General features: G+C 54.0%; 1 protein-coding gene across 2 annotated transcripts in view; it reads left to right on the top strand.

Moving 5' to 3' along the window:
* AGRN (agrin) overlaps positions 1 to 14,698 on the top strand; it is a 63,972-nt gene extending 49,274 nt beyond the window's left edge. For both annotated transcript variants that reach the window (XM_042883000.1, XM_042883001.1), the window contains 17 exons: positions 594 to 721; positions 2,212 to 2,326; positions 2,564 to 2,683; positions 2,874 to 3,233; positions 4,041 to 4,233; positions 4,622 to 4,837; positions 4,946 to 5,175; positions 5,605 to 5,739; positions 5,862 to 5,958; positions 6,291 to 6,455; positions 6,694 to 6,805; positions 7,581 to 7,697; positions 7,840 to 8,029; positions 8,384 to 8,471; positions 10,799 to 11,023; positions 11,402 to 11,505; positions 12,018 to 14,698. In XM_042883000.1, coding sequence (XP_042738934.1) covers positions 594 to 721; positions 2,212 to 2,326; positions 2,564 to 2,683; positions 2,874 to 3,233; positions 4,041 to 4,233; positions 4,622 to 4,837; positions 4,946 to 5,175; positions 5,605 to 5,739; positions 5,862 to 5,958; positions 6,291 to 6,455; positions 6,694 to 6,805; positions 7,581 to 7,697; positions 7,840 to 8,029; positions 8,384 to 8,471; positions 10,799 to 11,023; positions 11,402 to 11,505; positions 12,018 to 12,175 — 2,753 coding nt within the window. In that variant the 3' untranslated portion in view covers positions 12,176 to 14,698. The remainder of the gene's footprint in view (positions 1 to 593; positions 722 to 2,211; positions 2,327 to 2,563; positions 2,684 to 2,873; positions 3,234 to 4,040; positions 4,234 to 4,621; positions 4,838 to 4,945; positions 5,176 to 5,604; positions 5,740 to 5,861; positions 5,959 to 6,290; positions 6,456 to 6,693; positions 6,806 to 7,580; positions 7,698 to 7,839; positions 8,030 to 8,383; positions 8,472 to 10,798; positions 11,024 to 11,401; positions 11,506 to 12,017) is intronic.
* Positions 14,699 to 16,253: the final 1,555 nt, after the last annotated feature.

Genomic DNA, 16,253 nt, shown 5'->3' on the forward strand with positions numbered 1-16,253 from the left:
CATTCCCCTTTTTAACACACAAAAAGAATATAAGTTATGGACTCTCCACATGGTTACCAACAGCAGGGATCTCCATAGCTCCCAAAGCTTTCCTGGAAGGGAACCACGCTTTGGGTTCCCGCTGCAGTTTTGCCAGGCTGATCCCAGCCTCCTCACAGCATCTTTACTCAGTTCACCCAGCACAGGTTTTTCTCCTTGCCCACAGCCACACGTGGCCCTGCTGTGCCCCTGTTGCATGCCCATGTCTGATCCGACCGTGTTGACTGTGCTGCTCTGGCTAACGTCTTTCTCTTGTTACTCAGCCGGTGCAGGGGGGCTGCTCTCCGGGCCGGAGCTCAGAGGAAACTGTATGGTAAAAGCTGCCATCTTCAGCCTGGTCTTTGCCATCTGCTCCAGCACCCTCTGATACTAATCCTCCATGGCGTTCTCCCAGACCCATCCAGACTAACCCCAACACTGGCACTACCCGCACACTGCCATCACCCTTTCCCCCCCTAGGGAATCGAACGCTCCTCACGGGTCAGCCAGATGCCTGCCCCCCATCCCCGTGAGCCAACTCAAGGAGTTTGTCTTGTCTGCCTTCCCTCCTGCAGCTACCAAAGTCTTCCAAGGAGTCCTCATCTTGGAGGAGGTGGAAGGCCAGGAGCTGTTTTACACACCTGAGATGGCTGACCCCAAGTCAGAGCTCTTCGGGGAGACGGCCAGGAGCATTGAGAGCGCGGTGAGTCCTTTGCACTTGACTGGAAGTCCAGCTAGTGCATTTCTTGCTTTGGAAGAAAAAAGGACCCCATACACCCACCCCACTAGGACAGGGGCCAGGTGCTTTCCTAGAATCACAGAATCATGAAGATTCAAAAGACCTTTTTGGTGATGGGGCTATTCAGATGAGAGAGTCTTCTTTAATTTCTTGGATTTCCCAAAGCACCTGCGTCTCCTTGAAAAGCCCATAGGCAAAAACGTGTCTCAGATCCCTTTGCTCCTCCTGTTCAGCTATGCAGCTTTTGGAAATCCACTCTCCCACACTTAAAGATAAGCCCCCTGTATTGCCAGCTCTTGGAGCAGGTGGGCTTTCATAGTAATGTGTACATAAAGACGTGCCAAGGAAATATTGGTGGGGTAAGAGCACTGTAACACAGCCCGCAGTGTGGCACAGCAAACACAAAGCATCTTTGCAAGGAGATTAGCATATTTAGAGCTGCTTCCAAGCTGCACTTAGAAGCTGGCAAGCCCTCGGTACAGTCATATAAGCAGATGTGTGCCTGGCATATGGACCGTATGGTTCATTCAGTTCTGCATCACAAAAGCAATATTTCCCAATACAATAGTGGCTTTTAGCTGAGGATCCAAACCCACACACGTGAGGCTTCATTCACTAGTTCTTCTGTTCTCCCCACTGAGAACACAGAAGGCTTGACTGGGTTGTGTCCTCCCAGGGATGGGGAAACGACAACACAGCATTGGCCCGTAGGACATCACATACCTGATGTGCTCTCCTTTGCTCCTTTAACACGATGGTGCCCAAATTCATGGGGGTGACTGTGGCACGGGTCCAGTTTTAAGTTATTTCTTCTGTCTTTGCCTTGAAGCCAAGGGAAGGAAGTGGTGCCCACCAGCTGCAGTGGTGCCGGTCCCACACGAGGCTGGCAGGCTGCTAGCAGGGTGATGAAGCCCTGACTGTGTCTAAGTGGTTGGACTATCACTGTCTCATTCGTGTGACTTCAGACAAATCCTGCAGCGTCTGAGAGGCAGCTTTTAGAAGGCATTCATGTGCTTAGAGATGCAGAATGGAGCCTTACGGGATTTTCCAAAGCGCATAAGCAGGTTTATCCAGACTTAGAAGAGATCAGTAAGACTTAGACGCCACACAATAGCAAATCCTTATATGAACTGCAAGGTGTCTCTGGTCTGCACACATCTCCTCCATGGAGATCTCCTCTGCACTTTCCCCACGTTGCCTTGGTCCTGTTCTAACCTTTGAATTCAGGCCATAACGGATAGGGACCTTCCCAAATTATCCCTACCCAAAGGAGCGCTGTGCTCTGCATGCATCGGTGGGATTTCTGGCAGAGGTTTTGAAGCAAACCTAACTGGGTTGAAACCAAGAGACTCGCTGAGACCTAACACCTTTTGCTGAAGGAACCTGACCCCATGTGCCTGATCTCCCCATTAACCAATTTGTTTGCCTTTCCTCCTCCACCTCCAATCCGTTAGCTGGATGAGCTTTTCCGAAATTCCGACGTTAAGAAAGATTTCAAGAGCATCCGTGTCCGAGACCTGGGGCAGAGCAGTGCTGTCCGTGTCATTGTGGAGTCCCACTTTGACCCAGGTAAGAGCTGTTCCAGTGCTGAGAAACCAGCAAACCTTGGAATTTGTCAGGGATTTGCCCTTTGTCCGACAAAATCAGGAAGTGCTGGGAGGAGATGCAACCTGAGCTGGTGCATGGAAGGCTGGAAGCGTTCTGGTGGGGCAGGGAGTGATTGAGATGCATCAGAGGGAGCTTGTGAAGGGAAAACTGCTTGCTGGGGTTGTGTTTCACACTTGTCTTTCTCCTGGCTGTGATCAGCCACTTCCTACACGGCAGCTGACGTCCAGGCGGCTCTGCTGAAGCAGATCAGAGCCTCCAAGAAGAGGACCATCCTGGTGAAGAAGCCCCAACAGGAGCACGTCAAATTCATGGACTTTGGTGAGCGCTCTGTCTGTCTATGGCCAAACCCCCGTCCCTTGGGTTGGGCACTTGGGTTAGGGGAGAAGGCTCTCATGCTTTGGTGCACACAGCAGTCTCGCTGAGCCTCCCTCCAAAACCCGAGCTCCTTTCCTCTTTGCAAAGACAGCTGCAAAGCACCAGCCTCACCCCGCGCGTTGCTGCCTTCCAGACTGGATCCCCAGGCTCTTCACCACCACCGTCACCACCACCACAGCCACCACCATGGCACCTGCAACCACACGGAGGCACACCACAGCCTCTGCTGCCACCACAGCCCATGTCCTGCACCAGGATGTCGCCGGCCACCCCAGTGCCAAGCTGGCAGCACCCGTGAGCACCAGGAGGCCCACATCCACCCTGCCCACCACCGCCCGGCGCAAGCCCACTCGCCAGCCCCCCAGCACCACCAAGAAGCCCTCACGACCCTGCGACTCACACCCCTGCCTGCACGGTGGCACCTGTGAGGACGATGGGAAAGAGTTCACCTGCAGCTGCCCAGCGGGCAAAGGAGGAGCTGTGTGTGAGAAACGTAGGTGGCCTCCGGTTTGCCTAGAGGTGATGGAGCTCGTGGCCATTGGATGGCAAGGGACAAGGGAGTTAGAACCTTTAAAGGTCCCTTCCAATTCAAATGGTTCTGTGATTCTATGAAAACTGGGGACAGCAAAGTCATGGGAAGGGGATCTCTTGGGGCTTTTGGTTCCAAACTCATGTTCCAACCAAGGATGCTGAGAGGATACAAGTGGGAAAGTGATCTCCAGTCATCCATTCTGCTGCATGCTCTCCCCAAGCACCGTGATGTGCACTGGCTGAATGGGGATAGGGAGCAAACCCAGCCCTGTACTGAATGCTAGTGCTGCAAGGGTCAGTGTAACCTCTGTACTCCAGCCGTCAGCAGGCTGTGCAAGCACTGTAAGTAGTAAGAGGCAAAGCTGCAGGGGAAGAAGGTGGCAGCAGCAATTTCTTGCTGGCTGTGCTGCATCAGTGCCCTAGAGCATGGGGATTGTGAGCTTCTGCTTTTGTATCTCACGGCATTGCCTGCGGCTCCTGAAGTTACTGAGCGCAGAGAGACCGGTGCTGTCTTTTGCTGATGATTCAGGTGCTATTCCCCCATGCTCAGAGCTGCTTAGCAAACAGCCTCGTGCACATCATGCTCACCCAGAGCTGCTGTTACGCACTGTGAGCTCCCACTGTCACAGCAGAGCTCTGGGTGGCTCCCAGTGCTGATTCCTGGAAAGCGGCATCCCTGAAGCTCTAAGCTGAAGCTGCTTCTGGATGTGGATGCTGAATCCTGTTCCTTCTAATGGGGCTTGCTCTTCTCCCTCACTGCCTCTTGCAGCCATCAGGTACTTCATCCCCAGCTTCGGTGGCAAGTCCTACCTGGCCTTCAAGATGATGAAGGCGTACCACACCGTGCGCATCGCCATGGAATTCAGGGCCACGGAGCTGAGCGGGCTGCTGCTCTACAACGGGCAGAATCGTGGCAAGGACTTCATCTCCCTGGCGCTGGTGGGCGGCTTCGTGGAGCTCAGGTGGGTGCCCTAGGTGCAGGCTCCTACATGAGGGAGTGGTAGGAGCAAATGGAGAAGAGGGGGAGCAGTCTTTGCAGCGTATTTCCCTGTGGCACTTTGATTAATTCGTGTCGCTCGGTTTGAATTTTAAAAAGCTAGAAGGTGTGGGAAGTTGATTTTTTTTTTTCTGAGCTCTTTTTTTGGCGCTGTTCTTACACTGTAAAAAGAAGCGTAGGGGGGAGTAGAGGGAGAGAAAAGCCCCAGAAACCCAAGGTGGAATTATTTTTACCTTTCCAAAAAGGCAGAGATTCAAGTTCCCAGCTTCAGCCTGGGGCACAGCTGTCCTTACAGTGCATGCAACCTCTCTGCAAGGCGGCACGGCTGTCAGCCTCCCCATCTTCTGCTCCAGGTTTAACACTGGCTCCGGCACGGGCGTCATCACCAGCAAGGTGCGCGTGGAGCCTGGCAAATGGCACCAGCTGGTGGTGAACCGCAACCGCCGCAGCGGCATGCTGGCTGTGGATGGGGAGCCCCACGTCAGCGGGGAGAGCCCCACGGGCACCGACGGGCTCAACCTCGACACCGACCTCTTTGTTGGAGGAGCTCCCGAGGACCAAATGGCTGTGTGAGTAAAGGCGCCGCGCCGCGGCGTCCCGATGGAGTGGCCGTGAAAACAAGATTTCCATGCGCTGGTGTTTTTCTCCCCTGCCCACCGTGTCCTTTGTCCCTTCAGAGTGGCAGAGCGTACCGCGGCTACGGTTGGCCTGAAGGGCTGCATCCGCCTCCTGGATGTGAACAACCAGATGTATGACCTGCGGGAGAAAGGCAGCGATGTGCTGTACGGCAGTGGGGTGGGAGAGTGCGGCAACGACCCCTGCCACCCCAACCCCTGCCACCATGGGGGCATCTGCCACGTCAAGGAGGCTGAGATGTTCCACTGCGAGTGTCTTCATTCCTACACCGGTACGGGGCAGGGCATTTGCTGGGGCTCCTGGTCCTGCTGGGTGGTCCTGTGGGGTCCGAAAGCCTTTGGAGTGGCAGAGGGGAAGATGCAGTGGGGAGCTTTGGTAGCGCCTCCAAGAAGTGTAGGATGAAGCCGTGCCCATTGGAGACAGAATCAATTTCAGATCTCACCATACGTGCATGAGACAAAGGACAGGATCTGTGTATTTGAGGGCAGAGCCATGTGTGGGCATCACCTGTCCTTTTGTGGGGTCCATTGCAGGGAGTCCTTGGGCCATGTGAGCCCAACCTGAGGTGGGACAGAAGGGCTGGCAGGGCCATGAGGGGACATGCCATCCTCTGCCCACCCCAGAGCAGGGTTGTGTCTGGCCAAATCGTGCCTGCTGGCTGTTAGAACGCCTATGTGACCATCTTGCTCTTCTGCTGCAGGTCCAACGTGTGCTGATGAGAGGAACCCATGCGACCCGACGCCGTGCCACATCTCTGCCACCTGCCTGGTGCTGCCAGAGGGAGGTGCCATGTGTGCCTGTCCCATGGGACGGGAAGGAGAGTTCTGTGAGCGAGGTGTGTTGGGGCTGGGGAGGGCTGGAGCTGCGAGTGTCCTCAGCTTGCATGACTGGGAGGCCCTGTTTGATGCTGAAGCTGTTCTGCCTTCTCTTCCTCACCATTCCCTCATTTGTGCCCAGTGACGGAGCAGGACCACACCATGCCCTTCCTCCCAGAGTTCAATGGCTTTTCCTACCTGGAGCTGAACGGGCTGCAGACCTTTGTTCCTGACCTGCAGTAAGTGCTCAAGAGCATGTTGCCAATGGCAAAACCTTGGAGATTTTATCTAGAGGGACTGGGATTGCTGGAATTGCTGTTGCCAGGCTGCGGCAGTGATGTGCCAAGGTGCCTTGTGCTGCAGTGGGCTGTGTGAGCACTGCAGGCTGGCATCCTGAAGGTGGCATATGTCTCTCCTACAAGGCAGTTCTGCCTATTGGGTCAGTGGGTGGCATCCCTAAGAGATCTGTGGGATCAGGCAGGCAGTTGTCTCCAGGGCCCTTTGCACAAGGGTGGTAGAAGAGGCTGTGGGCAGCTGGTTTGAAGGGTATTTGTCATCCTTCTCTCCTCAGGGACAAAATGTCCATGGAAGTGGTGTTCCTGGCCAAGAGTCCCAGCGGCATGATCTTCTACAATGGGCAGAAGACAGATGGCAAAGGAGACTTTGTGTCTCTGGCTTTGCACGATGGCTACCTGGAGTATCGATACGACCTGGGCAAAGGGGCAGCCGTGCTCAGGTAGGGCTGGAAGCAGGATGGTGGTGACTACAGGGGACTACTACTCCACTGCCCAGTGCTGGCTGGAGCTCCATCCCCAGGACGGATGCAGGGGAGGTCCCATGCTGGCAGCAGTGGCTCCTGTTGGCTGTGATTGGGGCCTGTCCTGTGGGCTGTGCCTGTACAGGTGGAGTGGGTATTCACAGGGGCTCATTGCAGAGCTCTCACTGTACATCTTCTCCTCCCTTCCCACCACCAGGAGCAAAGAGCCAATTCCCCTCAACACCTGGATAAGCGTTTTGTTGGAGAGGAGTGGGCGCAAAGGGGTAATGAGGATCAACAACGGCGAGAGGGTGATGGGAGAGTCACCGGTACGTTGACAGGCCAAAGCAAGCTGCCCAGAGCTCTCCGGGCTTCCAACCTTGCTCCCCTCCTGTGTGAAACCAGCTGAGACACCAGACTTGTGGGCTTTTAATCCTGGAGGTGCATGGAGGGTGGAGGAGGAGTGGGCGAGACCTGGGAGCTGAGGATGCTGTGGGACAGCTGCTGCACGCTCCTTGCTCTTGCAACCCTGCATGTTGTGATGTTACCCACTGATCTTCCATTTCTCTCTCTCTCTTTCTCTCTCCCTTTGATTTGCATTTGTATTTTTCCCTCCCCTGCTGTCTGGATCCCAGAAATCCCGTAAGGTACAGATAAGTATGACCCACTGCACCTCCATCTCATCTGCCATTGGCACGTTGTTCTTCTGTTTTCCATCCAGATCTCAGTGTCTCACCTGCTCCCCTTCCCATCTGACCAAGCAGCTTTAGGATCTCTGTAGATTAGAGACACTCGTTTCCTCTTCATTAATTTCCAGCCAGTTGTTGCATTTTTGTTTCGGAAGCATTACAATTAATCTGGTCATTTTTCTTGTGTTAACTCCACAAAGCATTAGCTAGTGACTCATGTAGCTGCATCCTGATCCTGCTGCCATGACCCAGGTTCCCAAATCATTGGAGTTAGAGGAGAACCTCCTTTTTATCATTGAAATGGCCGATAGAGTCATGGAATGGCTTGGGTTGGCAGGGCAAGGATGCCACTCGCTAGATCAGGTTTGCTGCAGCATCTGAATGCTGCTCTCCTTCCATCTCCCCTCCTTGCCAGGTGCCTCATGCCTTCCTGAACCTGAAGGAGCCATTCTACGTGGGGGGAGCCCCCGATTTCAGCAAGCTGGCTCGAGCTGCAGCCATCTCCACCAGCTTCTATGGAGCTGTGCAGAGGGTAAGCCTGGTGCCAGAGGTCCATGAGGACATCCCCAGCACACGGGTCCCTGTGCACAAGGACGTGTCATGAGGACATGTGGGGCTCAGGCCTCATAGTTACGGGACACGAAGGTTGACTCTTGTCCTTCCCCACCTTCCAGATCTCCATCAAAGGGGTTCCCTTGCTGAAGGAGCAGCACATCCGCAGCGCCGTTGAAATCTCCCCATTCCGTGCCCACCCCTGCACCCAAAAGCCCAACCCATGCCAGAACGGAGGCACCTGCAGCCCTCGGATGGAGAGCTACGAGTGTGTGTGCCAGAGGGGCTTCTCTGGGGCTCACTGCGAGAAAGGTGAGGCTGTCATGGCAGGAACCCCCACCAGTTCCATCTTCTTGTTGTGCTGGGGAAGCACAGGGTGTTGGCTGGTTGGCAGTCTCCTGCAGATGGGTGGTCAGGACCATCACCAAGCCCGGGTTCCTCCCTGACTTTAGCCAAGAAACCACAAAAGCTGCAGATTTCATGTCGGTTGGCTGCAAAACTGGAAGCTGGCCCGTGCTCTGCCCGTAAAGTCAGGGCTCAGGGTTGCTGTGCTGCCATGTCTGTGCCTGCCTGCCTCCTTCTTGGATAAAGGAGGATCTTCCTGATCCCCAAGGACAGACAGGCTGTGCTGTGTTGCCTGACAGCTCTTCTTTTTCCTACCTTCAGTGATCATTGAGAAGGCAGCTGGAGATGCAGAGGCCATTGCATTTGATGGTAGGACGTACATGGAGTACCACAACGCCGTGACAAAGAGGTAACTTGGCTGTGGAGCTGAGCTGTGATCAAAACGAGGAGTTGGAGAGACAGGGGCAAAGCAGCCTAAAAAACAGTGTCCAAAGAGAGGCTGTGAACCTTCACTTCCAGCCCATACCTCAAAAACTGCCTTCTTGATGGAGGGGTTCCCCACAGTGCCAGGTCTGGGTGCTGGGGTGGGGTGACACTGATGTTACGCTCCATCCATTTCCTCTTTGCACTTTCCTCTGACCCCTCTTGCACTAAATTCCTGCCTGAGGAGAGCGTCTGCCTTCTGTTTGTTGTCTGTCTCTCTGTCTGTCCGTCTCTTCTCAGTGTCGTTGTTTCTTTGTTTTCAAGCCACCTGAGCAATGAGATCCCTGCGTAAGTACAGCCCTCCCTGCAGCCCACCTGTGGGACAGGATGGGGACAGGCATGGGGACATTTGCCTGGGGCTTCCACGGGTGGCACTTCCAGCCCATGGCAAGGATGGCACAGCTCTGGTGACTCGCCAGGGCTGCTGTTTGGCTTTGCTGCAGGCAGATGTTGCTTGCTGCAACTTAGCTTTAGTTCAAAGGGATGAGCGCAGAGCAGGAAAGGTCCAGTATGAGTCTCTTCCATCAGCAGCAAAGTATTAAACACGGAAGTAAAGTAAGTGGACAAGCAGCACTGATGAACCACAACCCTGCGGAGGAGCAGAAAGCTGCTGCCTTCATGTCTTGCCTCTGCCAGCACCCGCAAGGGGAAGGTCACCCTCCCCAGCCACCTCCCCACCTGAGCCAGCCCGTGCCCGTTTGGGCTGTGCGTGCCCCATCCTGCAAAGGGAGCTTAGCACTTCTCCCCAAATCCCTCAGCTGAGATTTGGCAGCGGCTCTCAGCAGGCCTCAAGGGCTCGTTGGGTTGCCCATAAAAAGTCACTTCTCCTTCCTGCAGACAGATATCGGGTGTGCCTGGGGCAGGACCGGCACTCCAGTTGCTTCTCTGCATGGCTCTGCTGGCCACGACATGCCCGTACATTTTGTTTTGAACATACCTTGTGATACGTACATATCTCTGGAGCTGGAGCCCCTAATGCACCCAGCAGTGCCAGCAAGACAGCTGTACTCCTGGGTTTCCCCTTCTTCTGTGCACGCCCAAGTGCCCTGAGGCTGACTCAGAGCAGCCTTACGTGACCGTGCAGCTCCCATTCCCCATCCCAAAGGCTGGCAGGTGGCTGGCCATGAAGTGCTCCTTGCATGGGGCCTTCCCCAGAAGGTCCCTTCCCCAAAACGCCCCTTCCCCAGCAGTGCCCATCCTAGCTGCCTGGCTGCACACCCCAACATTTTAGCATGAGGGATCAGCAGGAACACGAGCAATCCCAACCCTGGGACAGGGCTCTGGGACAGCAGCAACGTGCACACTTGTCTTGTTGGCTTGAGGAAGCTCAGCCCAAGAACTGCTGAGGCTGGGCCGGGTGGGAGGGCAGGGTCTCCTCTGCTGCCTTGTGCTTACTGCATGCTCCCCTTTCTTCCTGCATCTAAGTCCTGACGCACTGGACTACCCTGCTGAGCCCAGGTGAGTCGTGCCAGGCTTCTCGTGCTCCGTGCTCTGCTCTCCCTGCCTCTGCGTGTCCACGTCTCCATGCTCCTTCTGTATGCTGTACTCTGGGCTTTTTGTTTGTAAAGGATGCAGCTCTGCAGGTGGTGAGGACAAACACACAAAGGAAGCTCCAGCAGATGAGCAGCAGCTCTGTCCCTTGCTCCTTGGGGCCTTTTTTTTGGCAGTGGGTGAAAGGGAAACAGAGCTAAAGGTTGGATATTAGGAAAAACTTCTCCCAGAGAGTGGTGAGGCACGGGCACAAGCTGCCCAGGGAGGTGAGAGAGTCTCTGTCCCTGTTGAGAACATGGAGATGTGGTACTGAGGGACACGGTCAGCAGGCGTGGTGAGGGCTGGAGTTGGGGATCTTAGAGGTCTTTCCCAACTTCAGAGCTTCTGTGGTTCTACCCTGGGAGCACAGTGGGCGTTTTGCTCCTGTCCAGCCCTCTGAGTGTGGTGTCCTTTGGAAACAAAAAGCTGTCTGTGTTGTCCTGTCTATGTGCACGTGTTTTGGAGGGTGGATGGTGACTCTGTATGAGAAAGATGGAAACAGCAGTGTGGGGAAAACGCTGTCCTGGAAGCATTCCTCCCCTGGAAAAACGGCTGTGTCTGGGATGGAGATGGTTTTGCTGCCTCTATGGGCAAGCTCAGGTGCCAGAGCCCAGATGACCCTATCTATCTCTGGTGATGGCCTTGCTGGGCGCAGGAGCTGGGTTGGGGACCTGTTGCTTTCACAGCCGTGTTTTAACACTGCTCTGTGCTCTCCTGACGTAGCGAGAAGGCTTTGCAATCCAACCACTTTGAGCTGAGCATCAAAACAGAAGCCACCCAGGGCCTGATCCTGTGGAGTGGGAAGGGGCTGGAGCGATCCGACTACATCGCCCTCGCCATCGTGGATGGCTTCGTCCAGATGATGTATGACCTGGGCTCCAAGCCAGTCGTCCTGCGGTCCACAGTCCCCATCAACACCAACCACTGGACCCACATCAAAGCATACAGGTGGGAAGGGGGCAAGAGTGGGGTTGGGCTGGACTACTTTGGGATGGGCAAGCGGTGACACGGGGTCAAGAGCGAGGCCCCCAGGGGTCACTCCCGTCCTTGGATAAGAATAGAGGAGAGGCATGTGGGCAATGGGGTGCATTCTGCGACACGCCTGTCCTCCATTCTGGGAAATGCCAAAGGGAAAGGCTGAAGGAAAGGTTCATGCCTTTTAGTTTGGCCAGCAGAAGGTTTGACATTCTGCTGTCCCCGCGTTTGGGCGGTCAGGGAGCGGCGAGAGCGGCGTGGTTGGCGTGCCATGGATTGCCGTGGGGGCAGCCCTGGGCGTCTCCTCCAAGGGTTTTAATTCTATCCCTTCCTCCTTCCCCGATGGAGCAGAGTACAGAGAGAAGGCTCCCTCCAGGTCGGCAACGAAGCTCCCATCACTGGCTCCTCGCCGCTGGGTGCTACACAGCTGGACACGGACGGGGCCCTGTGGCTGGGTAAGGGCTTGGGCAGAGTGAAAACCTCATGCACCCGTGGCTGGGGATGTGCAATGCCTTTGCATGCAAGTGCTTCGGATAAGTTTGGCCTCCCAGAAGCATCTCTTCCTTCTCTAAGCTGGTAGCTTCAGGTCTAACCCATCTTACAAAGACTTCACATCCAAGTAACGTCATTTTGCCTCTGAGAAGACAAAGAATCACAGTATGGCTTAGGTTGGAAGGGATCTTAAAGACCATCAAGTTTCAACCCCATGCCATGGAATGGGTTGCCACCCACCAGGTCAGGCTGCCCAATGCCCCATCCTTGAGCACCTCCAAGGACGGGGCAGCCACGACTTCTTCAGGCAACCTGTTCTGCTGCCTCTGTACCCTCTGTGTAAATTAATTCCAAACATCTAACACAAATTCTGGCCAGGAAAGAGGTTTCTGAGTAAGGATGTGTGTGCAATGCTGGCAGGCAGGGTGCTGGAGCACGGCAATGTGTCTTTTGACATCCCTGTTCTCTCTTGCAGGGGGAATGGAGCGGCTCAGCGTGGCTCACAAGCTGCCCAAGGCCTACAGCACTGGCTTTATTGGCTGTATAAGGGACGTGATTGTCGACCGCCAGGAACTGCATCTGGTGGAGGACGCTTTAAACAACCCCACGATATTACACTGCTCAGCCAAATAGACCCCCAGGGACCCTTCCTTCTCCTTCCCTTCCTCCTGCCTATTGCTGTAATTATTTTCTATTTTTGTAAACTTATTGCTTTTTATATTTTGGGGGGAGGGGGGAAAGGGAGGGGAGGAACCACCGTTTCTGTTGGGTTATTTTGTTCGGTTGCAGTATATCCAGGTCAGTCAGACTCTAATCGAGCAGCAGCAACAAAGAACAAACCTTGAACCAAGTCTCCAAGAAGTGACAGAAGAACTTCCCCATTGCACCCGTGTTGTAAATCTCACTCATACTTGAAGCTTCTTTTGGGGTTTGTTTATTTTCCCCTCCTTACTTGTGTTCTTGGGTTGCCATTCACACCGTGGGGGGATAAAGGATGCTGGTGCTGGCAAGCCCTGTGGCCTTTGTGGGTTCACCACTCGCCTGTCTCAGGCCCGTGTTCACCCCGTCTCCCTCCTCCCCCCTTCCTCTCACTATAATTTATGTGTGTAAGGATCTCAAGTGCTTTTTTCCTTTGTGCTCTGTTAAATCAGGGATGCCATGCACTGGAAGAGAGACCAAGGTCTGCTCTGAGCAGGCAGAAAAGCATTGCTCTTTGGTTGTCTTATGCCTGTTTGCTGGACTGAGAGGGGCTGGAGGGGAGGGGAGAAGTGTCGTTTTCTCTGTTGGCTCTCCTCCTCCTCCTCCTCTTGGACACATGCAGAAGCAGCTGTGAAACCTCATTTCCATGCTTTGTGTTGACCCAGACTTGTCCTCACCACCTGCTTACCCTGGCTGCTCTTGTGAGAGCTTCTGTGCCCCAAACCGTGCACCACTGACAACTTGCAACACGTCCTCGGGAGCTGGGGGTCCCTCCTTCCAGCACTGGCTACGAGGGCATGGGATTGGGTCTCCTTCTGCTTTAAAGAAACCTCTTGGACCCATCCTGCCTTGACCCACATCCGTTTTCCAGCCTCCTGGCACGACCTGCCCTCTGCCTACCGTGAGGACGGTTGCAGCGCATCTCTGTAAGCTGATGTTAGAACCCATGCCATGGCAAATGCTCACCGTTTTACCTTTGTCTTCAAGCTTTTGCAGCACCCGGTGCAACGCAGGCTCTTCCATGCCACAATCAGAGCTCCTCCGGTGCCATCAGCAATGGCTCCAGCAGGGTGGGCTGGGCTGGGAACCAAGTGGCCAGATGGAAGAGCTGGGGAGGGGGGTTTTTAAAGTGTTGTCTTTACCGTCTTTGAAGTCTTGTCTTCCTCCATTCGAGTCTTGAAAGCAAAGTGCCAGCTGTGCAGCCACTGTGTGCATGTGTGTGTGTGTGTGTGGATGTGTGAAAACACTGAGGCTCCCCGAAGCAAAAACAAAGGGATCGCAGCTCTGAGCGCCGTGACTCAGGTTCCTTCTCCATGGGAAGATCTCCCTGCTGCCACGTGGCATCTGTCACCACTGGGCCACCGCAGTGTCCCCATCCCACCCTGTGAAGGCAGCTGGCAGTGCTTTGTGGCCAGCTGCCTTACGGAGCATGCAGAATGGGTTGGAAGGTTCCCTGGTATCCCAGGGGCTGTCGGTTGGTGGTTTTGCCCCGATTCCTATCTCACCTTCTGGTGTACCCTTCCCTTCCAAGATGCTTTCAGAGAAGTCAGAGGGCTTTTCTGAGAGCAAGCCCTGAATGCAGACCCAATAATGGGGAGAGCACCGTGGCAAACGACTTGGGCTGCTTTTTGCTTCTTGCCAAGCCAAGAAGAGCCCCATTGCCCACCTCCACCCATGCAAGTCGATGCTTGATCTATTGTCATGAACCTAAAATCCCAATGGTTCCACATTTCAGGGAAGACTGTTGAGAATTGGAGGCTCCAGTGTTTGTGTGTGTGGCAACAGCATGTGTTGAGTGGCTGCTGTATATAAAGTGTGGGTCCTGGGGGTGATGACTGCGTTGGGGCTTTCAGCTGGATGACACGGCCACCCCACAGAGACCAACAGGGAGCGTGCCAGCTCCAGTGGGAAAAGGGCACCATGGAGGAAGCTGCTCAATCTCCAGAATGCCACTGAAATGAAGCCAGGGTCACTGCAAAAAAAAAAAAAAAAAAAAAAAAAAAAAAAAAAAAAAAAGAAAAAAAAAAAAAAAAAAAAAGGAAAAAAAAAAAAGAGGAAAAAAAAAAAATGCAACAAGAACTCTGTCTGCTTTTGCTGGGGCTTGGAAATGCCTTAAAACAGGACGCCGTGTCCTCATTGTCGAGCCTGGGTCGGATCCTGCAGTGCTCCCTAGGGGCCGTGCACTCAACCTCGGCTTTATTTTTAATAGCATTTATAACATGTGTGTACAACAACAAAAAATAACGACATTGAGGTTTGGGTTTTCTTTTTTTTTTCTTTTTTTTTTTTTTTTTAAATAATGTCCATGTGGCTTCATTTATAGGGTAAATTAATGACTGTTGTGAACTGCTGTATGAATTCTGAAGGGCAATGCACAGTAGAGGAGCAGCATGATATAACCATTACTAACTTGTGTCTTTCGTCAATCACCATGAAATAAAGTTTGGAAACGATTAAGTATGTTTTTAAGGGGCCTGTTGCTTTCTTTATTCTTTCTGCTGCTGCGTGCCTCACTTGCCCACTGGTTTCCATTTGCCTCTTGGGTGGAATCCAACCAAGCTCTCCCATAGTGGCTCATGTGGATGTTATATTTTCCTATGGATGCCAACCTCATACTTGGAAGACTTGGTGTCTTTGCTTCCCCTCTTCTCAGGACGATCCATTTCTTTTCCTTCCTTGCCATCGCTTCCTCCTGGCTTTCAGCAGCAGCTCTGCATCCCATTGGCACCATATCAGCACAACCTACGTGATGCCCCATGCCCTGCATCTCACCAGGGGCAGCAGTTCATCTTCTCCAACATGGGAGCCGTGGATGTGGTCGGGGAGATGTTCCACAGCCTGATTTCCTGCTCCAAACGGGTTTTCCTCCCAAAGCCTTTCCACGTTGAGCTGTTCTGCAAGATAAGGCGGCTGGTAGGGAAGAATTCTATTCAGCCAAGAGCTCACACGGGTGGTGCAAAGTGAGAACATCACATCGTGCCATTCGGGAGGCAGCTAATTCAGCACACGCCGTCCTTCTGACACTCAGCAGTGATGCATGATGGAGCAGCGTCTGCGCCAGCCCAGCGTGAGCCGGCTCTGCGCTGGATAACGAGACACCATGGCCTCACAATGGGAAACAATGGGGCCACTGTTGGAGCAGCCACAGGGGTTGCACAACGCACAACCGGGGCCATGTTTTGCTCAAGATCAGCCTCCCGGTGCCGCGTCTTCTTGACAATGACCTTATTATGCTACAACAGGCACGGGCTTGCAAAGTCAGTACCTCTTTCACGGGCTCTCTGCCAGCTCACTGCAAAGCAATAGGAGAAAAAGCTGTCATTGTCTTGGCCAGAATGAAAAGCTGAGCTCTGACAGCTGGATGTGTTGGTTTTCTGTTCTGTTTTTTTTTTAACTGCATGCTGGAAAAACTCTTTGGGAGTGGAAAGAGGAAGGAAAGAAGGGGAAGAGCCGAGTTGGGGGCATGCTTGGGCAGGCAGCACGCTTGATTCAGGGAAGGGCTTGGCTATGCTTCTGGCAGCCCCCCAGCCAACACCCAGCCTGTAGTGGGAGTAAGGGGACTTGGGTGCCACTGTGTCCAGCTGGTGGCACCTGGAGTCAGGAGTGAAGCTCAGATGGCTTTGAGCAGCACTCAGTGCTCCTCTAGTTAACTGTCGTGCTTGGAAAGGGGCTTTGGTTCTCAGGACAAACCCAGAGATGCTTGCTGCAGAATCAGTGCCCTAACCCAGAGGGCAACCTGGGCACTGGGTGATTTTTAAGGTCCCTTCCATAGAATCACAGGATGGCTGGGGTTGGAAGGCACCTTACAGCCCACCCAGTCCCAACCCCTGCTGTGGGCTGAGTGCACCCCATCACACCATGCTGCTCAGGGCCCCATCCAGCCCGGGCTTGGGCACCTCCAGGGATGAGTGACCCATGCTGCTCTGGACAGCCTGAGCCACACTCTTTGTTTCTATGACACAGGGCATGAAAAACTCCAACTGAGACAGAGCACGGGACGGAGCAGGGGGGT

The sequence above is a fragment of the Lagopus leucura genome, unplaced genomic scaffold (genome assembly GCF_019238085.1).
Source record: "Lagopus leucura isolate 7727_CA_CO unplaced genomic scaffold, USGS_WTPT01 Super-Scaffold_100037, whole genome shotgun sequence".
Taxonomy (NCBI): Eukaryota; Metazoa; Chordata; class Aves; order Galliformes; family Phasianidae; genus Lagopus; species Lagopus leucura.